The 26,222-nt window shown below is 44.0% G+C and overlaps 1 protein-coding gene across 3 annotated transcripts in view; it reads right to left on the bottom strand.

Moving 5' to 3' along the window:
- Positions 1-26,222, bottom strand: part of ICE2 (interactor of little elongation complex ELL subunit 2) — a 173,481-nt gene that overhangs the window by 72,035 nt on the left and 75,224 nt on the right. For all 3 annotated transcript variants that reach the window (XM_077264062.1, XM_077264064.1, XM_077264065.1), the window contains 3 exons: positions 13,667-13,925; positions 5,334-5,453; positions 1,179-1,313 (listed from right to left, as the gene is read on the bottom strand). In XM_077264062.1, coding sequence (XP_077120177.1) covers positions 1,179-1,313; positions 5,334-5,453; positions 13,667-13,925 — 514 coding nt within the window. The remainder of the gene's footprint in view (positions 1-1,178; positions 1,314-5,333; positions 5,454-13,666; positions 13,926-26,222) is intronic.

Raw genomic sequence — 26,222 nt, 5'->3', positions numbered from 1 at the left:
ATCGCTGCTGAGTCACAAGTTTTATGACGCAACAGCGACCTCAGTAGCGATCTCGCTATGTGTGACACGTACCAGCGACCCGGCCCCTGCTGCGAGATCGCTGGTCGTGTCAGAATGGCCTGGACCTTTTTTTGGTCGCTGAGGTCCCGCTGACATCGCTGAATCGGTGTGTGTGACACCGATCCAGCGATGTCTTCACTGGTAACCAGGGTAAACATCGGGTTACTAAGCGCAGGGCCGCGCTTAGTAACCCAATGTTTACCCTGGTTACCAGCGTAAATGTAAAAAAAAAAAAACAGTACATACTCACCATCTGATGTCCGTCAGGTCCCTTGCCGTCTGCTTCCTGCTCTGACTGAGTGCCGCCGTACAGTGAGAGCTCAGCACAGCGGTGACGTCCCCGCTGCGCTCTGCTCTCACTGTACGGCGGCTCAGTCAGAGCAGGAGGCAGACGGCAAGGGACCTGACGGACATCAGATGGTGAGTATGTACTGTTTGTTTTTTTTGGTAACCAGGGTAAACATCGGGTTACTAAGCGCGGCCCTGCGCTTAGTAACCCGATGTTTACCCTGGTTACCCGGGTGTTGCAGGGGGACTTCGGCATCGTTGAAGACAGTTTCAACGATGCCGAAGTCGTTCCCCTGATCGTTGGTCGCTGGAGAGAGCTGTCTGTGTGACAGCTCCCCAGCGACCACACAGCGACTTACCAACGATCACGGCCAGGTCGTATCGCCGGTCGTGATCGTTGGTAAATCGCTATGTGTGACGGGGCCTTAAGGTTGAATAGATAGTTAACGGTTTTTAGCCTCTACCCACAAAACCATTCTGTTTTTTGGGGGTTGTCTTTGGGCTGCCTTTAGATATACCTGCTCTCACTTATATTTGTACCAACACAGGTAAAATCGATTCATAATCACTTATTTTTACCAACTGGACAGATTGACATCCCTGAAGTTTAAATGAATTATCCTAAAATACTTTATTTGAGCAGTGTATATCCTTAAATTTATAGTTGGGATGCAGACTTCTCTATGGTTTGCTGGGAAGGCTCAGCGCCCATGGAAATTACCTCTTAGGATCCAAATATAAGCCAATTTTCAGGAAGAGTTTATATGTTATAGCAAAATGTTGGGGATACTGGTGAACAGAGTAAATATAAACAATTCTTATTTTTTTACCATTTTAAGTAGGCATTTCTCCAGCTTAAAGGTCAAGTCGGGGATAAACTTTCCCCCCAAAATGCTTGTGATCTCATGGACAATGTATAACGAAGGATAATTCTTCACGTTAGTTTGGCATGCCTCTACCATCTCCTACAAGAAGAAGAGGAAAAGAAATAAAAATACAGAATATAAAAGTACTGTACATGTCAGGATAAAAGGCACCAGAAACTGTCCATGTTTATTACGTAAAGCATTTTGCAGTAGGCACGCTGTTTAATGTGTACTGTGCTGGCAGGAGAGACCACTTTTAAAGCATTACGCCGTTTTTTTTTTTAAATTTTACCGCTGGAGTGTTGCCACCAATCTAAGCTCCTTGCACTTAGTCTCATATTTACCAGCCGCTGTCTTCCTCTATTATTGGTGCCACTCCAGTCAGTCTCTAGCAGTTTGAGTTGTGACTTCTGGATCGCCCAACAATGTACATCTATGAGACCCAGAACGAGGTTCTCACAGAATTCTATTGAGAGCTTGTGCTCGTTAACTCAAGATGACGGCACGGGACCAGAATGGTGCTGGTAAGTCGCCGAAAATGATGGCTGGTAAGTCAGGGACCTGTCATTAGTGGCACCATTCCAATGCTAACATTAAAAAAAAAAATGTTGGAGTGGGGCTCTAAGGTACAATTTTACAGTCAGTTTGACGTCTGGGTTTGTCCGAACTAGACATCAATCTAACAAACACTATGTGGACACCAGTATTAGGAAATCTACACATAACACCTACCTTTATGATCTCCCACTCTAACTCCATAGGCGTTACTATGGAGTAATTCATTCCACTGCAGCTGTAGTAACTTCCACTCTTCTGCAAAGACTTTCTACAAAATTTTGGATTATGTCTGTCGGATTTTTTGCCCATTCATTTGTGAGATCAGACATGGATATTGGATGAGAGGACCTGGCTAACAATCTTTCCTCATCCCAAAGGTGTTCACTGGGATTGAGATTAGGGCTCTATGTAGGTCAGTAAAGTTCTTCCATACCAAGCTCTCCCAACCATGTCTTGATTGACCATTTCTGTACTGGGCACAGTCATGCTGGAACATGATAGTCTTACATTTCAGCACAATGCATTCTTCAGGCTGGTAACATTTACCCAGGCATTCACAAAACCAAGACTCCTTCACACTTCCCAGCTAGAGAAGAATGATTAACCTGTGTAAAAGGACTGGTTTCCACTGCCGTAGAATCCAGTAGTAGCGGTTTTATAGCATTCCATCCGATGCTTGGCATTGTGCTTGGTCATGTAATACTTGCAGCTGCTCGGCCATGGAAACACATGCAATGAAGCTCTCGCCATACAATTTTTGTGCTGATATTCAATGCCAAAATCGATTTGGAGCTCTGCAGTTATTGAGTCAGCAGAGAGTTTGGGTCTTTCATGCACAATGTGCATTTGGTGACCCCGATATGTATCTTTATGTGGTCTGCTACTTTGAGGCGAAGTTGCTGTGCTTGTTAAACACTTGCACTTCTCAATAATGCTACTAACATGAAAAATTTAAGAGAGCAGAAACTTTAAAAACTGACTTGTTACAACAGAAGCATCTTACTACAGTACCAGACTTGAATTCAGTGATCTCTTAAAGAGAGCCATTCTTTCATAAATGCTAGTAAAGGCAGACTGCATGGCCAGATGACTGATTTCATACACCTATAGTGTACTGAGTGAAAAACGAGAATTCATTGATTAAGAATTGTGTCCCAATATTTGTGTCTACAAAATTTGCTTTATACCAAATTCCTATTGCATCAACTGTATACAGGGACGGATTATAATAGGGTCAATCTGGGCATTACCGCTCAGATTGCCTGCCGCCATCAGGGCATTACTGCCCTGACTGGCGTATGGGCCCGGTGGGCAGAGAGGGGGCCCGCATCGGGCCCCATCTCATCTGCTCACCGGGCCCCTACCGGCGCTGCGGAAGTTTCACCTATTGACGTGTGGGCGTGCGCCCGCACGTCAATAGTTAACAACAGCCGCCAGCCAATTGGAGGCTGGCAGCTGAAGTCGTCCGCAGGCGCAGCGCACAAGTCACCGGCGTCTGACGTCATTGTCGGGGCAGGATGCTGGAGTCAGACACTGGGGGCAGGATGCCGGAGTCAGACACTGGGGGCAGAGATGCCGGAGTCAGACACTGGGGGCAGAGATGCCGGAGTCAGACACTGGGGGCAGAGATGCCGGAGTCAGACACTGGGGGCAGAGATGCCGGAGTCAGACACTGGGGGCAGAGATGCCGGAGTCAGACACTGGGGGCAGAGATGCCGGAGTCAGACACTGGGGGCAGAGATGCCGGAGTCAGACACTGGGGGCAGAGATGCCGGAGTCAGACACTGGGGGCAGAGATGCCGGAGTCAGACACTGGGGGCAGAGATGCCGGAGTCAGACACTGGGGGCAGAGATGCCGGAGTCAGACACTGGGGGCAGAGATGCCGGAGTCAGACACTGGGGGCAGAGATGCCGGAGTCAGACACTGGGGGCAGAGATGCCGGAGTCAGACACTGGGGGCAGAGATGCCGGAGTCAGACACTGGGGGCAGAGATGCCGGAGTCAGACACTGGGGGCAGAGATGCCGGAGTCAGACACTGGGGGCAGAGATGCCGGAGTCAGACACTGGGGGCAGAGATGCCGGAGTCAGACACTGGGGGCAGAGATGCTGGACACACTGGGGGCAGAGATGCTGGACACATTGGGGGCAGAGATGCTGGACACATTGGGGGCAGAGATGCTGGACACATTGGGGGCAGAGTTGCTGGACACATTGGGGGCAGAGTTGCTGGACACATTGGAATAATCTGGTTCAGGTACATGATGACCCCGTCGCATGACCCTGTCACAACCCCATCACATGACCCCGTCACATGACCGGGGGGCCCACAGTGTCTGAACAGCCCGGGGTCCTGTCTACCCTTAATCCACCCGTGACTGTATATAGTCTTTATCATACTGCACTGAACACTCAGACTAAGAAGTCCAACCACAATCATTTGAATGGTGCATATTTGGTGAAATCTCTTTTTTGCTCCAGTTCCCCTCCACACCATCATAAAATACAGAGGTTAAATTTCTTCATATGAATTTGGCCTGGACACAGAATGATGGCTTACAAACCATGATTGGTTCCACTGAATATTGTGAGACAGTGACTAGCGTTGTTGTGAATGGCTGGTGTGTGCCGCAGAGGAGGAGGTCCTCTGCACTGTAAGCCTGAAATGTTGCTCTGGGACTTGTAGTTCCACAAAATGTGTTTAGATTGTAGGGGCTGGACTCACAGGGTTGGCCGGAAAGTTGGGTGGGTCTGGCCAACCACCTACCTCCCATCAAGCGGTGTGTCTCTGTGATATAATGAGACTGTGGTGTGGTCACATGGTATCTGTGTTGGAATGTCCTGTGAGTGGAGACTTCCTGAAGCGCACATGGTGAGGCCATGTACCTAGATGGTCCGTGTTGGAAGGTCCTGCGAGTGGAGACTTCCTGAAGAGCAGGTGGTGAGACCATGTACCTGCAGAGCCTGTGACGGCTAACTGCTACCGACCTTCTGAGGGTCTGGAACTGTAGGATTTGACCTCTTGAGCAAGTCATCGTCAGGGACAGTGATCGCAGTAAGGCAGCTTCCCTGGAAGCCAGGACTGACAAGGAGTCAGCGTGTGGAGCGGAGCTCCTGGAAGGTAACCTCAGAAAAGGGGGTTGCAAGAAGGCAGAGAGGTGTATTTGCTACATGAACAGACTGGTGTCTTATTATGTTTCATGGATGCAACAGTACGGACTGTACTCTATCCGGTTTATGCTGCATTTAAATAAACCGGATGGTATGATTATCTGAGAAACCTTTCCTCTTAATTAATCCTGTTGCCAAGCGAGTGTCCCCCAACACACTCAGGGAGCGCTCTTTCACACTGAGTTACCACCATAGGAAATAGTCCTCATTTTGATGCAAACTGCAAACCAGAGAAGTAACAATACTCTTGAAGAGGTAAGGGACATAAGGCAGTACCCCTACAACAGTGTCAGAAAACAAAAAAAAGCCTTCAAAAAAAAAAAAAAAAAAAAAAAAAAAAACACCCTTGCCTTTCTATCATTGAATCCAACAATTCAGTATTGGGCACGAACCTGAATATAGTGGTCAGCATCTGGAGAAAGCACATCATAGTCCTCAGCACAACTCCGAGCCGCATTCTGGAGAAACTTCTGAAACTCTGGAACTTCGTTGCTCGCTTTAGACTTCAGGAACTAAACAATTATATAGTGGAGACAAGTCATGTAATAATAGGCCATAAAACAGAATATAAAAAGTATTTAGGCAGAAACAGATTTTGAGCTTAGTTGCTCATTTGAACACTTTATATATAGGCGGCCTAACACGGACTCACGCAAAGGGCAACACCACGACTACATTTCATGTGACCCTGGCATAAATGGCATTCTGTAAAAAATAAATATGTTGGGCATTGTTGGGATCAGAGTGGGTCAGGGAATTGAGGTTCAGTTACTTTGTTTAGGCTTTATACTATGGAATTATGTCATTTAAGTTATTTGAAAGATGGAAAATTCGTATTTGGAGTTTTTCAATAAAAAAAAAAAATATATATATATATATATATATATATATATATATATATATATATATATATACATACATACACACACACACAGTACAGACCTTCTCATTTAAAGATTTTTCTGTATTTTCATGACTATGAAAATTTCTGTATTTTCATGACTATGAAAATTGTACATTCACACTGAAGCATCAAAACTATGAATTAAAACATGTGGAATTATATACTTAACAAAAAAGTGAGAAAGCTGAAATTATGTCTTATATTCTAGGTTCTTCAAAGTAGCCACCTTTTGCTTTGATGACTGCTTTGCACACTCTTGGCATTCTCTTGATGAGCTTCAAGAGGTAGTCACCGGGAATGGTTTTCAATTCACAGGTGTGCCCTGTCAGGTTTAATAAGTGGGATTTCTTGCCTTATAAATGGGGTTGGGACCATCAGTTGTGTTGTGCAGAAGTATGGTGGATACACAGCTGATAGTCCTACTGAATAGACTGTTAGAATTTGTATTATGGCAACAAAAAATTTAAGAAATGAAGGTCAGTCAGTAAGAAAAATTGGGAAAACTTTGAAAGTGTCCCCAAGTGCAGTGGCAAAAACCATCAAGAACTGCAAAGAAACTGGCACACATGAGGACCGCCCCAGGAAAGGAAGACCACGAGTCACCTCTGCTTCTGAGGATAAGTTTATCCGAGTCACCAGCCTCAGAAATCGCAGGTTAACAGCAGCTCATATTAGAGACCAGGTCAATGCCACACAGAGTTCTAGCAGCAGACACATCTCTACAACAACTGTTATGAGGAGACTTTGTGCAGCAGGCCTTCATGGTAAAATAGCTGCTAGGAAACCATTGCTAAGGACAGGCAACAAGCAGAAGAGATTTGTTTGGGTCAAAGAACACAAGGAATGGACATTAGACCAGTGCAAATCTGTGCTTTGGTCTGATGAGTCCTAATTTGAGATCTTTGGTTCCAACCACCGTGTCTTTGTGCGACGCAGAAAAGGTGAACGGATGAACTCTACATGCCTGGTTCCCACCGTGAAGCATGGAGGAGGAGGTGTGATGGTGTGGGGGTGCTTTGCTGGTGACACTGTTGGGGATTTATAAAAAATTGAAGGCATACTGAACCAGCATGGCTACCACAGAATCTTGCAGCGGCATGCTATTCCATCCGGTTTGCGTTTAGTTGGACCATCATTTATTTTTCAACAGGACCTCCAGGCTGTGTAAGGGCTATTTGACCAAGAAGGAGAGTGTTGGGGTGCTACGCCAGATGACCTGGCCTCCACAGTCACCAGACCCGAACCCAATCGAAATGGTTTGGGGTGAGCTGGACTGCAGAGTGAAGGCAAAAGGGCCAACAAGTGCTAAGCATCTCTGGGAACTCCTTCAAGATTCCTGGAAGACCATTCCCGGTGACTACCTCTTGAAGCTCATCAAGAGAATGCCAAGAGTGTGCAAAGCAGTCATCAAAGCAAAAGGTGGCTACTTTGAAGAACCTAGAATATAAGACATAATTTCAGTTGTTTCACACTTTTTTGTTAAGTATATAATTCCACACGTATTAATTCATAGTTTTGATGCCTTCAGTGTAAATGTACAATTTTCATAGTCATGAAAATGCAGAAAAATCTTTAAATGAGAAGGTGTGTCCAAACTTTTGGTCTGTACTGTATATATGTCATCGTAATAAAATATGAAAAAAGAGAAAAAACAAGGCGCCCCCAATGTGTCACACTGTTTAAAAAACACACATACAGTCCTTTGTAGGGAATGTGCTCACCTATTGGTGTTGTGAAACTGGGTCACAACTCCCAAGAAGGCATAATCGTAGCAGCAGGTCTCCACAAGAATCCAAAGGGATGCTGGAGGTAATAGTCTTAGGCGAACTGAAGACCGCGCACACGAGGTAGATTTAAGGTGGTTTATTGAAGCCTACGCGTTTCAAGAGCTATCTTGCTCGGGTAAAATTTGCTTTTTCTTTTAACATCCAAATGTAACCCTGTGGTTTCAGGTGTATTAGAAAGTCCTTCATAGTCACTAGTATTATGGACATGTTTTTTAATTTCATAATGTCTCTTTAGAGTGAGTTTTCTCACAAAGCTGTGCACATCAAGAAATACTTCAAGATTCTTACTACCTGAAGTAGTAAGTAGTAAGGTACACCTGAAACCACAGGGTTACATTTGGATGTTAAAAGAAAAAGCAAATTTTACCCGATAGACAGCAAGGGTCCTCATTTGGAAACATTCTCCAATCTATTACTAAAAAAATTTAATAATATTGAGAAAAAAATTCCAAGGCAAAACCGCAAAAAAGTGGGAATTTAACACCAGGTGAGAAAGCTTCTCTTTCAAAACTTAAAAATAACATGGAGATAGTCATCAAAACCGCAGATAAGGGTGGTGGTATAGTGGTGCAGGACCGAGGTGACTATATCAAAGAAGCCTATAACATTTTGTCTGACCATGAGTTCTATTCCAAAATAATCAATGAACCTTTTTCTGAAATGCAAAAAGTTTACAATTCCATGATTAAGGATGCCTTTGACAGTGGGGTCTTAAATGAGAATGAGTACAAGTATCTTACTATAATAAATCCAAGTGTACCATTTATGTATCATATTCCCAAAATTCACAAGAGTCTTAAAAATCCCCCTGGTCGCCCCATTATCTCGGGTATTGGTTCCCTAACTTCAAATCTATCCAGTTATATAGATAGCATCATGCAGTTACATGTTACCCAATTGAGGAGCTACATTAAGGATTCTGCACATGCAATTAAACTCATTAGAAATATAAAATGGAAAGATAGTTATATATTTGTTACAGTTGATGTGTGCTCCCTATATACAAATATCAAACATGAAATTGGACTTGCAAGTATGAAATCATTTATGGATACAGATCCGAGATTATTGGATAAACAAAAACAGTTTTTAATGTCAGGAATGGAGTTCATTTTAAAAAATAATTATTTTACTTTTTTGGGTGAACTGTACCACCAGACACGTGGTGCAGCGATGGGATCTCGGGTAGCGCCTACATATGCTAATTTATTTATGGGTCACTTTGAGAATTCTTTTATCTATAATAGTGGTTTTATTGATTGCATTGTTTTTTATGGACGTTATATTGATGATCTTGTTTTTATTTGGGACACAACTTTTAAACCTCCAGAATATTTAATGTCAGAGCTCAATAACAACCCCTGGGGTCTTGGTTTTACTTCTGTTTTTAACAAAACTGCCATTGACTATCTAGATGTGACATTTTTCATTGTGGATGGAAAGATTCATACAAAAAACTTTTTTAAAAAAGTAGATAGTAACAGCTATGTCCATTACAATAGCAACCATCTTGACAAATGGCTCTGTAACATTCCAAAAAGCCAGTTTATGCGTATTAGGAAAAATTGTTCTTCTGATAGTGATTTTAAGGACCAATCTGAGATTTTAAAAAATAAGTTTTTAGCACAAAAATACCCCAGAGAGTTGGTGAATAGAGCACTTGAGCATGTTTATAAAAATTTCAATCAAGATTTGTTACTAAAAAAAAGAAAAAGCTGACCCTGCAGCCAGCCCAGAAGAATACACCTGCAGTTTTGTAACCACATTCAGCACAGACCACAAATTCATTAAAAAATCCATCAATGAGTTGTGGCACATAGTAAGAGAGGATAAGATACTAGGTAAGCTGGTGCCACAACATCCTAAAATTATTTTTAGGAGAGCACCCAGCTTGAAAAATAAATTGGCACCTAGCAGACTCCCTGATATTTTAAAAAAATCACCTTCTTTACTAAAACCAGGTATATTCAAATGCTCTCACAAGAAATGTTTGTGCTGTGGTATCATAGCACATACCAGTACAGCATTTAAACACTCCTCTTTTCCTCACCCCTTTCCAATCAGTCACCATTTCACCTGCACCACCTCCTATGTTATTTACATTATTACTTGTCCATGCAACAAGATATATGTTGGCAGGACAACACAACCACTTCACCTCCGTATGAATTCCCATCGACACAACATTAAAATAGGTTATCTCAAACATGGTCTTTCCAAACACTTCAGCATTTCACATAACAGCAATCCTTCACTATTTCATGTTCACCCCATTGATCACGTTCCTGCACATGTCCCTAATCGCACACAGTCACTTAATAAGAAAGAGGTTTTTTGGATATATACCTTGAATTCTCTGGAGCCTGAAGGGCTAAATGTAATATCAGACCTATTGTGACTGAATAAATTCTCTAATTGAAGTGTGGTTCCTATCATTAAGCCTCACTCCAAATAACAATTTTTCTTTGTGTCCCATGGGATGGCTCTAGTACCACTCATGTTGTAACAATTTTAATATTTTTATAACTATATATAATTTATAATAAATATAACACCATGTAATTTTTTAAGTAATTTATAACGGCATATATTGTTCGTTTTGCAATATTTTGCTTTTTTGCCCATAAGAACATTTTAGATGTTTTCATCTCCACAAGAGAAATTGATAAGGAACTTACCAGTATTCTGTGGCGCAAGGACTAGAATAGCTTAAACAATATAATTCTATACAGAGTTCCCCGGTTCGAACACCCAGTAGGTTACTTATTTTTTTCAGGGCCTATTTACATTTTTAAATTTTATATTTTAAATTTATTTTTTATTTATATCAAATAATGTTCCTAGGTTATAAATAATAAAGAATAATGTTTTTATATGTTATTAAATATGTGTTTTATTAGGTGTTTATGTATCATTGTACAAGGGCCTTGGGGCCCCTCCCCTTCCTTTTTGTATAAATATACCCCATATTTGTGTTTTGTACTATATGCCCTGAAGAAGAGAGCAAGATAGCTCTTGAAACGCGTAGGCTTCAATAAACCACCTTAAATCTACCTCGTGTGCGCGGTCTTCAGTTCGCCTAAGACTATCGTAATAAAATATAGCATAGGTGAGTAGCCGCAGAGCATTTGCAACTTACGGTATTTAAAAGATAAAGTTAAAGTGGTTGTAACTTTATTAGAGTTGCCTAGAAATAAAATCTCCGCATGTGCTAGTGTATTCTAATTTACGGCCCGGACTGGTGCATGGAACTGCAGGCCGCTCTTTCAGCTGTGCGGAGGAGGGCACGAGCTGTACACGGAGACACTCATCGGTCAATAAATTCAATGTTCCATGTGAACATAGTCTTAGCTGGAGTCGTAACGTGCTAATTTTAACCCCTTAGAGATGTGCCTACTTTGGTTTCTCGATTTAGTTTTATTTCCTCTTCTCCTTCTAAGAGTTATAACATTTCTATTTTTCCATCAATATAGCCATATGAGGGCCTTGTTTTATTTTTTAACATTTCTATTAGTCCCTTCAGGAAATCTGAACCTGCAGTCTATTAGGTGATTACCAGATTCCTATAAAGCCACCATTTGGGCATCAAACATGTGCTAACATGGCAGACATATTGTCCATCAGTAGGTCGGCTGCTATGACAACCCATTGGCTAACTACCCTCAGGAGCCTACTGTACTACACAGCTGTCACCTGCACTGAATGGAAAAGGCTCAGCTCCTGACAACATCGGCTGTAAGGCCATGTTCACACTTTGCGGGTTTTACCGCGGATCCGCGGCGATTTTGATGCTGCGGGTCCGCAGCAGTTTCCATAGCGTTTACATTAACATGTAAACCCTATGGAAACCGCAAACCGCAGTGCACATGCTGCGGGAAAAACCGCGCAGAAACGCAGCGGTTTACAACCCGCAGCATGTCACTTCTTTGTGCAGAATCGCAGCGATTCTGCACCCATAGAAATGCATTGATCCGCTTACTTCCCGCATGGGGCTGTGCCCACGTTGCGGGAAGTAAGCGGATAATGTGCGGGTGGTACCCGGGGTGGAGGAGAGGAGACTCTCCTCCAGGCCCTGGGAAGCATAGTGTAAAAAAAAGAATTAAAATAAAAAATGATGTTATACTCACCTCTCAGCGCTGCAAGCGGCCGTCCGGTCTCAGTTGCTGTGCGAGCAGGACCTGCGGTGACGTCGCGGTCACATGACCGTGATGACGCCGCGGTCACATGACCGTGACGTCATGAAGGTCCTTCTCGGCACAGCATCTTTGGAACCGGAGCGCCGCGTGCAGCGCCGAGGAGATCCGGACATCAGAGGGTGAGTATTTAACCAATTTTTATTATTTTTAACATTACTATTGATGCTGCATTTTGCTGCATATGCAGCATCAATAGTATAGGAGTAATCCCGCAGCGGAAATCGCAAAACAAACCGCGATAAATCTGCAGGGATAACCGCAGCTGTTTTGCCCTGCAGATTTATCAATTCCGCTGCGGGAGAACCCGCAGAGCACGCCGCAAAGTGTGAACGTGGCCTTAATGTACAGTGAGTGCTACTAAGAGAAATTTATCAGGATTATACTGCCATTCTGACAAAGATTTCTAAAGTAAGTACACTAGTCTCATCAAGTCTAAGAGATCTATTTAATAATGTACTAAGTTCATATAGTGAAACCTATTGCCAGATCCACTTTAACATTGCTCCTACCATACAAATTACATGTCTGTTTCATGAATAGTTTGGCTGTTTAATGGTGAAGTCCATGTGTGATGATAATGTGTAATATGATTTTTAGTTTCCCCTGTTAGTACACATACTGTGGGCTCTGACCCCCCTTCTCTCTGTTTCTGCTTGCTGAAATGCGTGTGTAGAAGAGGTTTTATTGCTTCTAGCTGTAAATTCCAGGCTCTGGGCAACTTACTCATCCCTCCTCCCATCTAGTACCAGCTGTAACTGGTCTAGCCTTTCACAGAAGACATGGGGTTCTTTGTTCTATGATAACAAGATATTGGGCCACCGATTTGGGCTAGAAAAAGAAGGAGTATATATTGCTAACTTCCATCGGTAGATCTGCCAACCACTGTAACCACTAGCAGCTAAACACAACAAGTACAAAGTACGGATTTCTCCGGAACCGTGTGGAACAACTAGGACGAATTTAGTATCAATAGAGAGCTAATTTTAATAAAAGATGAATGATGGGTGAGCTGTGATTCTGACATGTTCTCAAGCTAAGATATGAGAATTATAAGCTTTTTGGTTAAAAATTGTACATCTGAGGAGGGGAGGGCAATGGTAACTCAGCCCCTTTCGTGATGTCACAAGCCTGCAAGTATATGTGACTGCCAGTGAGCCCAACCTTCAGTCTTGCCTGAGCTGTTACAGCAGGTCTTATCTCATGAATTGGGTTGGCTTCGGACCCTTTTAATTGGAGCTGGTGGCAGCATACTTGTTCTGTGCATTTGGGAGTCGTTCTGGCGATGGCGGCGTTGATAATTATTGTTCCTGCCTGATTGGGAGTAGTTATATCGCCCTCCCTGCAGTGTGCCCAATAGCCAGTACAAAGCAGGCAGCCTTTCTGGCGACCAATTACCCTAGGTGCAGTACCTAGACTGACCTGAGGGCAAGGGGGCGCCAGAGAAGCTGCAAAGTCCAAACCGGAACTGGAAAGAGGGATATACATAAATCCCTGCAGTTCGTGATATTGTAGCAGCAGTGAGATAACTAAGATAAGCCCCTGCGGTAAATTGATAGGTCAATAGCCTTTGTTTGTGTTTTCGTCACATTGTAGCAGTGGAGGGATAACCAAGATAAGCCCCCTGCACATGTGATAGCCGTGTGCTGGCCAAAGGTCACCCCTGTATCGTGACATAGTGGTGACCGTCACGGTGGGAATCGCGACACCATGAAACATCAAAACATTAAAAAAGGAGCATTATTGCTTGTGGGAGTCCTCGCTATCTGCACCATGTACAAGGGACCTCTGCAGTATCTCCTTAGTTCCTGCACAATAGAACACATATAGTTCTCAATTACCTGGTAAAGGTTGTATTCCTTCATGTGCTGAAAGGCCATATTGGTGTACTTATTGTTGAGGAATTTGATCATCATCTTCACGTATGCATCCTGCTCAAATGCTGTGAGAGAGGAAAGCCGTGGGTACTGCACACGAGGCTCAGGAAAAGGTGGGACATCTTTGGCAGAAGATGGGTCAACGGTAGGTTTAGTGTCAGAGACAGGAGCTTGGGAACCTGAAGCCTCTGCATCTTTCTGTGTAGCTTCTGCTGGAGCTGGTCTGGGAGAAAATGAGAAAGTAACGGGGGTTACCTGTAATGTACTATGCCTTGTAGCCAATGGTCCAACCTGCAGGAGGGAATAAAGAGTTAAAATGCTCTAATGGGCAGCGCACCGATGGTTAATTATAGTGGACATTGCATCAATAAAGCAAATCACAGGATATTCATTTGGCATCCTATGGCTAGTGGGCTGGCAGAGCAGATTTGGTGAAACTTTGGTTCACAGCCATCTCCTGTATCTACAGACTATCCACATAATTATTATTTACCACTGAAGAATGGGTGGAATGCTTTATAAAATGTATTATGGATTCTTATTTTACACACAGGAGAAATATATTCACTCCAGCCAAATGGACAGGAAGGGAGATCACCATGTGGCACCAGATACTTCATAGCGGTCTCCTCATATAGCAGAGAACGTCTGTCAGAGAGACACGATGGCACGTTAAATTATAATGGAGGTAAATGCTGACTAAGTGGTGCAGCGGCAGGAAAAATACGAATGCAAATGACCTCCAATAACAGAACATTGCCAGGACATAATAACTTGAGGAAACACAGAGCGAACAGATGCAGCTGCCATTCTTCCGTAGCTAGAACAGACACTGAGGTACGTTGTCCTATTGACGGCGTTTGCAAACTCTTGGTTTGGTACTATCATCTAAGGACTGAGACTATTGTCCTCAAGACCACTTATTGCAAAGAGCACGTGTGTAGTCCAGTAGATGCAGCATCTAATCCCATCAGTGAGCTAAGGATAAAGAAGACTAGGCACCAGGCCACTTGGAGCACCATCACATTGGCGGAGCCCCTGGGATACCGATATAGTGGAAACCCACAAGAACTAATCTTCGTTTGGGAGTTACACCCTCAAAAGAATTTATGGAGGGGTACACAGAGCATTTTGTTCTCACAGCAGGGAATGCTGAGCGGTTGGTGCATAGTAGAAATTGTAATATTTGCCACAGATGTGCCCGTTTGAGCATTCAATATGTTGTACCCAGCTTGTGCCACTACAGACACACACACAACCAGGTTCTCCCAATGCCATACGTTTTGCTGCAGTTGGCTGCCCTTTTCGCACACTTCAGGGCTCCGAATGTAGTGCAGATTTCAATGGTTTGCTGCAGCTGGACATTTTTGCAAAGACTATTTTGAAAACTATGTCCCCAATTCATCAAGGCCGGTATTATTTTTCACTACAGTCATGATGAGGTGTCGTAGTGGAGACAGAGAAGCCCGATTTATTAAGAGGTGCACGCTTCTTAATGATTCAGGCACGTCTTAAAAATGGTATTAAAAGCACCACAAATCTTACTCCAGTCAAAAGGCTGGAGTAAGATTTGTGGAGTAAGGTACGCCACAACCAGTCATGACTTCGATGAGTGGGCAACGCCATGCCCCAACCCAGCTCCACACATTAAAGAGGAACTGGCCAAAATGCTAAAGGTTGTAAAATGTCTGAGGAACCTCAGAAAATTTTTTGTCCTGAACACATTGATGAATAGGGGTTTTACATTTATAGTATTCATCTAGAGGATTATCTGGGATTTCAATTTATAATTTTTGGGCACAAGTCCAACAGGACATAATATGGTCGTATAATATTGACTAAATAAATAATACGGTAATTCTTAAAGGGAATCTGTCAGCAGATTTTTGCTACTCCATCTGAGAGCAGCATGATATAAAGGCAGATACCTTGATTTCAGTAATTTGGCACTTACTGAGCTGCTTCCTATCATTCTGATAAAAATCACTTTTATCGGCTGCAGATTTGGTAGTTCTCTAATGTAGACTTCTGTATAACCTCTCCCACACCACGGATTGGCAGGTTTCTGCCTATTTACAGTGTACCCAGGAATCTGCCAGTCAGTGGTGTGGGTGGGTTATACACTGTGTGCAGAATTATTAGGCAAGTTGTATTTTAGAGGATTATTTTAATTACTAGATGGTAGCCCGATTCTAACACATCGGGTATTCTAGAATATGTATGTAGTTTATTTATGAAGATTTTAGAATAATACATTTAACACACAGGATTCGGCCGGCCGCTACCAATTAGCGAAGCGTGGTTCAAAGCCAATTCGCGGATGGACTGCGCATGTTGCTGATTGTTCGCGGCCGGCCATGTAGTATGTAGCACAGCCACATAGTATACAGGTCCTTCTCAAAAAATTAGCATATAGTGTTAAATTTCATTATTTACCATAATGTAATGATTACAATTAAACTTTCATATATTATAGATTCATTATCCACCAACTGAAATTTGTCAGGTCTTTTATTGTTTTAATACTGATGATTTTGGCCTACAACTCCTGATAACCCAAAAAACCTGTCTCAATAAATTAGCATATCAAGAAAAGGTTCTCTAAACGACCTATTACCCTAATCTTCTGAATCAACTAATTAACTCTAAACACATGCAAAAGATACCTGAGGCTTTTAAAAACTCCCTGCCTGGTTCATTACTCAAAACCCCCATCATGGGTAAGACTAGCGACCTGACAGATGTCAAGAAGGCCATCATTGACACCCTCAAGCAAGAGGGTAAGACCCAGAAAGAAATTTCTCAACAAATAGGCTGTTCCCAGAGTGCTGTATCAAGGCACCTCAATGGTAAGTCTGTTGGAAGGAAACAATGTGGCAGAAAACGCTGTACAACGAGAAGAGGTGACCGGACCCTGAGGAAGATTGTGGAGAAGGACCGATTCCAGACCTTGGGGAACCTGAGGAAGCAGTGGACTGAGTCTGGTGTGGAAACATCCAGAGCCACCGTGCACAGGCGTGTGCAGGAAATGGGCTACAGGTGCCGCATTCCCCAGGTAAAGCCACTTTTGAACCATAAACAGCGGCAGAAGCGCCTGACCTGGGCTACAGAGAAGCAGCACTGGACTGTTGCTAAGTGGTCCCAAGTACTTTTTTCTGATGAAAGCAAATTTTGCATGTCATTCGGAAATCAAGGTGCCAGAGTCTGGAGGAAGACTGGGGAGAAGGAAATGCCAAAATGCCTGAAGTCCAGTGTCAAGTACCCACAGTCAGTGATGGTGTGGGGTGCCATGTCAGCTGCTGGTGTTGGTCCACTGTGTTTCATCAAGGGCAGGGTCAATGCAGCTAGCTATCAGGAGATTTTGGAGCACTTCATGCTTCCTGGCACCTGCTCACAGTGCCAAAACCACTGGTAAATGGTTTACTGACCATGGTATTACTGTGCTCAATTGGCCTGCCAACTCTCCTGACCAGAACCCCATAGAGAATCTGTGGGATATTGTGAAGAGAAAGTTGAGAGACGCAAGACCCAACACTCTGGATGAGCTTAAGGCCGCTATTGAAGCATCCTGGGCCTCCATAACATCTCAGCAGTGTCACAGGCTGATTGCCTCCATGCCACGCCGCATTGAAGCAGTCATTTCTGCCAAAGGATTCCCGACCAAGTATTGAGTGCATAACTGAACATTATAATTTGATGGTTTTTTTGTTTGTTATTAAAAAACACTTTTATTTGATTGGACGGTTGAAATATGCTAATTTATTGAGACAGGTTTTTTGGGTTATCAGGAGTTGTAGGCCAAAATCATCAGTATTAAAACAATAAAAGACCTGACAAATTTCAGTTGGTGGATAATGAATCTATAATATATGAAACTTTAATTGTAATCATTACATTATGGTAAATAATGAAATTTAACACTATATGCTAATTTTTTGAGAAGGACCTGTATAACAGCCCACGTAGTAAATAGCACAACCACGTAGTACATAGCCCAGCCACGTAGTATATAACAGCCCACGGAGTATATAGCACAGCCCACGGTGTGTATAACAGCCCACATAGCATATAACACAGCCACGTAGTTTATAACAGCCCACACACGCAGTATATAACACAGCCCGCGTAGTGTATAACACAGCCCGCGTAGTATATTGCACAGCCCACGTAGTATATTGCACAGCCCACGTAGTATATTGCACAGCCCACGTAGTATATTGCACAGCCCACGTAGTATATTGCACAGCCCACGTAGTATATTGCACAGCCCACGTAGTATATTGCACAGCTCACGTAGTATATTGCACAGCCCACGTAGTATATTGCACAGCCCACGTAGTATATTGCACAGCCCACGTAGTATATTGCACAGCCCACGTAGTATATTGCACAGCCAACGTAGTATATTACACAGCCCACGTAGTATATTGCACAGCCCACTGTCAGGACTCTGAACATTTTTATTACCTTTTGTGCATTACTGCCCTTTTCCAAGATGGCGTCTTTGGTCTCATGTGCACTGTGTCTTCCTGCTATAAAACTCCACCCCAGCCTTCAGTTTGTGCTAGAGTATTCTGCCTTGCATCCAGCTCCTGACCCTGTTGACTCCCTGGCTGTATACCTGCTCCTGTGAACCTGTGTGGTGATCCTGCTACTCTGCTCTGAGTTCCTGCTGCATACACCAGTTTCCAGTAATCCTCCTTCATCTGCTGCCCCTGTTTACTTCCATCTGCATTTGTTGGACATGTAAGCTGTTGCTGCTCTGCAAAAACCTGAGACTATTACCCAGGCCTCCCTGGTTGTGCTAAGATATTATTTGAACTGCTTTATAAGCATAGCTATCTGTGTTTGGACTAAAACAAGGACTTATTCGTGTCAAGTATCCTCAAGAATCAAAAAAAAAAAAATTGTGCTTCATAGACTTTCTGCGTGATTGCATTTTCTTCTCAAGTTCCCTATCGACTGTTTAAGCTGTGTTTAATATTTACACCGTGTTGTGGACTTGAGTTTCTCTCTGCACCTGCTTGAATCACCGTGTGATAATATAGACTTTACCACTTATAAAACTGTGTCCTGTAGTTGTCTTGTTCCATGCAAAGAGTCTCCTGAGTTATTATAAAAGAGGAGACTGCTGGAACAATGACTGCAGAAAGCAGATTAGAGCAGGTGTTTTCCATTACTAGATCACTGCATAAAGATGTGGAAGGTCTGCAAAAGAAGTTTGGAAGCTTTGAACACAATCAACAAGTGTTTGGACAAACGTTGCAGGACTTAAGCAACCGCATGGCAGCCCAGGAAAACAAACTTGCTGGCATAGAGTCCCAGTATGGACGGGCTTTTCAGGACATAAGCACGTAAATAGCTGCACAAGCGACTTTACCCTCTGGGCAATCACCATCAGCTAGCCCACCTAAGTTGCCCCCATTCAGATTTAATGGTGATCGCGACAAATTTTGAGGCTTTGTGAACCAATGCATGCTATATTTTGATGTGCATGCTGACCGTTATCCTACTGATAGATCCAAAGTATTGTGTTTAATAATGCTGCTGACCTCACGAGCGCTCGCCTGGGCGAATCCGATGATTGAGTCTCGGGACCCACGGTTACATAACTTGGATGATTTCTTGGCCGCTATGGCATTAATGTTTGATGATCCTAATCGCCGTGCAACCGCTGAATCTGCTTTATTGTCTTTACGCCAGGCTAAACGTTCTGTTATTGAGTATGCTACTGAATTCAGGACATTAGCGGTACATACCAATTGGGACAGTTATGCACAATTGCCTATTTTTAAAAGGGGTCTATCTAATATGGTAAAAGATGAATTAGCTCGCTCTGAATCACCACAGGAGCTACAAACGTTTATACTGCATTGTGTGCGCATAGACATTCGCCTTTCTACTGCGGTCAGTCTGACCACTTTTTAATCAACTGTCCCAAGCGGCCTAACAAGTTGCGAGCAGCAGTAGGAGAATATGACAACTGTGATGATGAATCTGACATCTCTGAATGTAGCCTGCCTTTAAACGCTGTATTCCATTCACTTTCTATGACTTCACCCCCCAAGGAGCTTAAGGAAAAGAACTCTCACTGTTCTCTCCCTATTAAGATCCTGTGTTCAGATCAGTGGATTTCCAGTGCAGCTATGATTGACTCTGGTGCAGGTGGCAATTTCATGGATATCGCATTTGCCAAGGTACATGGTATTGAAATTCAGCAAAGAGCCTCTCCAATTACCATAGAAACAGTGGATGGGTCACCTTTAATCTCTGGGCCTGTGGATCAGGAGACCATACCCCTTGAAATTTTGTTGGAGCCTAATCATCAGGAGCAACTTTCTTTCTTGCCAATTTCTTCTCCTCATTTTCCTGTGATTTTAGGCATTCCTTGGTTGCGTTCTCAGAACTCAATTATCAACTGGGAGACCAAGGAGATTATCTTTCCAACAAGGAGCAACTCAGCATTAACAGAACCTGTCCCTGAGTCCACGGCTATGGAACCACATGTACCGGTATTTACTTTACCTTCAGCATATAAAGAGTTCTCTGACATCTGTGACAAGAAGAATGCAGATCAGCTTCCTCCACACAGGCATTATGACTGTCCCATTGAGCGGCTTCCTGGGGCAGCTATTCCTTTTGGTAATGTATACCCTTTGGCGGCACCTGAGCTTCAAGCCTTAAAGGAGTATATTGATGAAAATCTGGCCAAAGGCTTCATACGTTCTTCTTCCTCACCAGCAGGGGCACCTATCTTTTTTGTAAAGAAGAAGGATGGGACCCTGAGACCCTGTGTTGACTATCGGGAACCCAATAAGGTAACCATACAAAACCGTTACCCTTTGCCTCTGATTCCCGAATTACTGGAAAGAGTCCGCCATGCTAAGGTGTTCTCTAAACTGGATCTTCGTGGGGCTTATAATTTGGTGCGTATTCGTCCAGGGGATGAGTGGAAGACAGCATTCAGATGCCGGTATGGACACTTTGAATCTCTTGTGATGCCCTTCGGGCTTTGTAACGCCTCTGCAACGTTTCAATACCTTGCTAATGACATTTTCAGAGATTTGTTGGACCAGTTTGTGGTGATCTATTTGGACGATATACTAATCTTTTCTGACTCTCTACAGGAATATGAAGAACATGTTTTAAGACGTCTGAAAGAGAACAATCTGTATATTAAGCTGGAGAAATGCAAGTTCCATCGTTCTGAGATACAGTTCTTAGGTTATATCATCTCTCCCCATGGGCTGAACATGGAATCTGGTAAGATTCAGGCTATCCTTGACTGGCCGGTACCCAAGAACGTTAAGGAGGTCCAACGTTTTATTGGTTTTGCAAATTTCTACAGAAGCTTCATTCGAAATTTTTCTGATATTGTGCGTCCCATTACTTCCTTGACAAAGAAGGAAAAGCCCTTTAAGTGGTCATCACAGGCTCAAGAAGCTTTTGATCGGCTTAAGATCTGTTTCCCCTCAGCACCGCTGTTGATACACCCAGATCTAACACTTTCTTTCATTGTGGAGGTGGACGCTTCTGATAATACTTTGGGGGCTATTCTCTCCCAAAGAACTGGAGAGAAGGGTCTGCTACATCCTCGTGCTTTCTTTTCCCGTAGACTAACCTCAGCAGAGAAGAATTACGACATGGGAGACAAGGAAATGCTGGCTATTATTGCGGCTTTCAAAGAATGGAGGCATCATCTGCAAGGGGCTGCACAACAGATTATAGTGCTAACTGACCATCGCAATTTAGAGTTCCTTAGATCTGCTAGATGTCTTTCTCCTCGTCAGGCTCGTTGGAACTTATTTTTAAATCAATTTAACTTTGTTATCTCGTGCCGTCCAGGTTCTCGTAATGGGAAGGCTGATGCTTTATCCCGAATCCATGCTGCGGATTCCGTACCTGGAGCCCCGTCCAAGACCATTCTATCTGATGCCAATTTCATGGGAGTTATCCACGATCAGGACTTGTGGAAGGAGTGCAGGGAGGCTTATGACGGTGATGTATTTCTGGCCAACCCACCTGTGGATATTAATCTTGTCTTGAAGGGGTGGCATGTGGTTCAGAGATCGACGTATCTACGTCCCTGAGGTCGTCCGTCTGCAGATCCTCAAGTTGGTACATGACTCCAAGTTGGCTGGTCACAGGGGGGTACAGAAGACACAAGAGTTCCTGAGCCGATTTTTCTGGTGGCCAACTTGCCTGAAGGATACCAAGGACTATGTTCTCTCTTGCGAGGTATGTGCTCGTTACAAGACTCCTCATGTGGCACCTACGGGTCTTCTACAACCATTACCTGTTCCATCCCGCCCTTGGGGGTCTATATCAATGGACTTTATTGTGGAGTTGCCTACATCGGGGGGCATGAATACAATCATGGTGGTAGTTGATCGCCTGACTAAAGCTGCTCATTTTGTTCCGTGCACCGGCCTCCCTTCAGCTAAAGATACAGTGAACTGGGTTATACAGAATGTCTTTCGGTTGCATGGGGTCCCGGATGAGATCATCTCTGACCGTGGAGTAGAGTTCACTTCAAGATTCTGGAAAGGGTTTTGCTCCGCACTCAACATTAATGTCTGTCTCTCTTCCGCTTACCATCCCCAGACAAATGGTCAGAATGAGCGGACCAACCAGACGCTGGAACAATATCTAAGATGCTATGTCAGCCATCTCCAGGATGATTGGTTGGAGTTGCTGCCGTTAGCCGAATTTTCATATAACAATTCTCAGAGCGCCTCCACTAAATTGACACCTTTCTTTGCCAATCTGGGTTATCATCCGTGTATCTTACCTAGGTCTCCAATTAATTCTCCGGTTCCGGCAATGGAGGAAAGGCTGACTGTGATCAGGCAAAATCTGGAGGTTCTGAAGGAATCCCTGACCACAGCTCAAGAACGTTATAAGAGATCGGCTGATAGATTCCGTAAACCTGCACCCATGTTCAAGGTAGGAGATTCCGCGTGGTTAGCAACTAAGGGTATGTTTCCACGGTAAGTAAACGCTGCTTGTTTGACGCTGCAGCGTCAAACAAGCAGCGTCCAGATGTTCCAGCATAGTGGAGGGGATTTTATGAAATCCCGTCTCCACTATGCGTGGAAACCCGCACGCGGCGGGCCTGCGACTCCGGACATGCTGCGCGTCTTTTCAGATCGCAGCATGTCCGTACACCTTGCGGGGACGCAGCGTCCCCGCAAGGCATATCACAGGGCCCTATGGCGAGGGGTGCGATGATCCCGGATGTGTACTGTACACATCCGGCACCATCGCGTCCCAGAAAGGGGGCGGGGCTTAGCGCCGAGCGGCGATACCGCCGCCCCTCCGGACCGTGGAGCCATACCCTAAGAATCTGAAGTTAAACGTTCCTTCACAAAAACTTGGACAGAAATTCATTGGCCCTTTCAAGATCAACGGTATTGTGAGCTCTGTGGCCTGCCGGCTGAAGCTGCCTAGGACTATGAAGGTACACCCAGTTTTTCATGTATCTTTACTAAAGCCTGTATCTCCTAATACCTTCCAGGGACGTGTTGTGCCACCTCAGCAGTCTGTGGTGATTGATGGGCAAGAACAATTTGTGGTGGAGGAAATTATTGATTCCAGGATTCGCAGAAATCGGCTCCAATATCTGATAAGATGGCAGGGATATCCCCCTGAGGAAGACTCTTGGGAACCTGTGGAAAACATCAATGCCCAACGGAAGATTTCTCGTTTTCATCAGAGATTCCCTGAGAAACCAGGTCCAGGATCGTTCCGAGGCCGCTTCTAAGGAGGGAGTAATGTCAGGACTGTGAACATTTTTTATTACCTTTTGTGCATTACTGCTCTTTTCCAAGATGGCGTCTTTGGTCTCATGTGCACTGTGTCTTCCTGCTATAAAACTCCACCCCAGCCTTCAGTCTGTGCTAAAGTATTCTAGTCTCCTTGTAGTAGTATATTGCACAGCCCACGTAGTATATTGCACAGCCCACGTAGTATACTGCACAGCCCACGTAGTATACTGCACAGCCCACGTAGTATACTGCACAGCCCACGTAGTATACTGCACAGCCCACGTAGTATATAGCAATGTGGGCATCATATCCCTGTTAAAAAAAAAGAATTAAAATAAAAAATAGTTATATACTCACCTTCCGTTGGCCCCCGGTTCCAGGCGAAGCGTTTACCGATGCTCCTCGCGCTCCGGTCCCAAGAGTGCATTGCGGTCTCGCGAGATGACGACGTAGTGGTCTCACGAGACCGCTACATCATCTTGCGAGATCGCAATTCATGGAGCGCTCACCGGGGCGTAGTGAGGAGCGGGAAAGGCCGGTTCTGGATCCGAGGGGCCGACGGACGGTGAGTATATAACGATTTTTTATTTTTTTTATTATTTTTAACATTAGATCTTATTACTATTGATGCTGCATAGGCAGCATCAATAGTAAAAAGTTAGTCACACCGGGTTAATAGCAGCGTTAACGGACTGAGTTACACCGCGGCATAACGCGTTCCGTTAACGCTGCCATTAACCCTATGTGAGCGCTGAATGCAGGGGAGTATGGAGCGGGCACTGACTGCGGGGAGTAAGGAGCGGCCGCGACCAATCAGCGACTTGTGATTTCCATGACAGACAGACAGACAGAAAGACAGACAGACGGAAGTGACCCTTAGACAATTATATAGCAGATTGATTAACAACTATGATCTCAATCAACCCAAAAGTCTTAAATAATCAAAGCTTAATATTTTTGGAAGTTGGAGTGTTTTTTTTTTAGATTTGGCTATCTTAGGAGGATATCTGTTTGTGCAGGTAACTATTACTGTGCAGAATTATTAGGCAACTTAATAAAAACCACATATATTCCCATCTCCCTTAAAAAAAATTAATTTTGAGTTATTTACATACATACAATATGAATGTACATTAGGTCACAAACTGATGTTACAATGTGACCCACTAATTCATGGTTAGTGATAAATGTGGATAATGAAATAAATTGGGTGGGCTGGAGCATCACATGACTGCACAGAGCCCTCCCTCTTCATGATGTCACCAGGTCCTGCAGACACTTTACTAAAAACAATGCAGCTTCCTCGGTTGTAATGTTTCAGTCCTTCATTACCCGACCGTCACCACAACACACAAAAATGCACTCTGCCACTACTGTGGTGAACTGTAACTCCCAACATGTCATAGGATCTGCAGGACATGCTGGGAGTTTTAGTTCTCCCCTGGGATCTTAAAGCAGCACTTTAGTGTTATTGTTCAGTGCTGGAGTGGTGCTTTAAATATAAATATAAGCCCTGTGCCCCATTCACATTCACCCTCCAGCGTCTTCATATAGTACTTTACAGACACCACACTGGTCCCGCAGAACCATCTTCTACCCCTAGCTTCTAATATATATATAATATATATATATATATAATATATATATTGCTAGCTGTTTCCAGCCAGCTAACGCTCGGCACGCTCATTGCTATCTAATTAACGCTGCTGGTGATTAAACTAAAGTAAGTAATGACAACATTCAATAGCGCTTACACAGGTGGTAAATTAACTTAAAATGAAGTTAACAATAATTAAAAATCAGAAAAATACTAATACATTTTATTCACAGTGTAAAATCAAAAGCAAACTGGATTCGTGTGATAATGGGGTGGGGGGGCGGGACTGCGTGTGGTAATGGGGTGGGGGGGCAGGACTGCGTGTGGTAATGGGGTGGGGGGGCGGGACTGCGCGTGGTAATGGGGCGGTTTCTGCGTGTGGTAATGGGGCGGGGGGGCGGGACTGCGTGTGGTAATGGGGGGGGTCGGGACTGCGTGTGGTAATGGGGTGGGGGGCGGGACTGCGTGTGGTAATGGGGTGGGGGGGCGGGACTGCGTGTGGTAATGGGGTGGGGGGGCGGGACTGCGTGTGGTAATGGGGTGGGGGGGCGGGACTGCGTGTGGTAATGGGGTGGGGGGGCGGGACTGCGTGTGGTAATGGGGTGGGGGGGCGGGATTATGTGGCGCCCATTATATATGGAGCATTATACGGGGCCCATTATATATGGAGCATTATACGGGGCCCATTATATATGGAGCATTATATGGGAACTACTGTATATACTCGAGTATAACCCAACCCGAGACCCCTAATTTTGCCACAAAAAACTGGGAAAACTTATTGACTCGAGTATAAGCCTAGGGTGGAAAATGAAGCAGCTACTGGTAAATTTAAAAAATAAAAATAGATACCAATAAAAGTAAAATTATTTGAGACATCAGTAGGTTGTTTTTTTGAATATCCATATTGAATCAGGAGCCCCATATAATGCTCCATAAAGTTCATGATGGGCCCCAGAAGATGCTCCATATTAAAATATGCCCCATATAATGCTGCATGAAAAGTTTATGATGGCCCCATAAGATGCTCCATAGAATATTATGCCCCATATAATGCTGCACAAAGGTTGACGGCCCCATAAGTTGCTCCATAGATTATGAGCCATATAATGCTGCACAAAGGTTGATGGCCCCATAAGATGCTCTATAGCATATT

Source organism: Ranitomeya variabilis, chromosome 5 (assembly GCF_051348905.1).
Source record: "Ranitomeya variabilis isolate aRanVar5 chromosome 5, aRanVar5.hap1, whole genome shotgun sequence".
In the NCBI taxonomy this organism is placed as follows: Eukaryota; Metazoa; Chordata; class Amphibia; order Anura; family Dendrobatidae; genus Ranitomeya; species Ranitomeya variabilis.
Note: the sequence above shows the minus strand (reverse complement) of the source record. Positions and strands in the feature narration are given on the sequence as shown.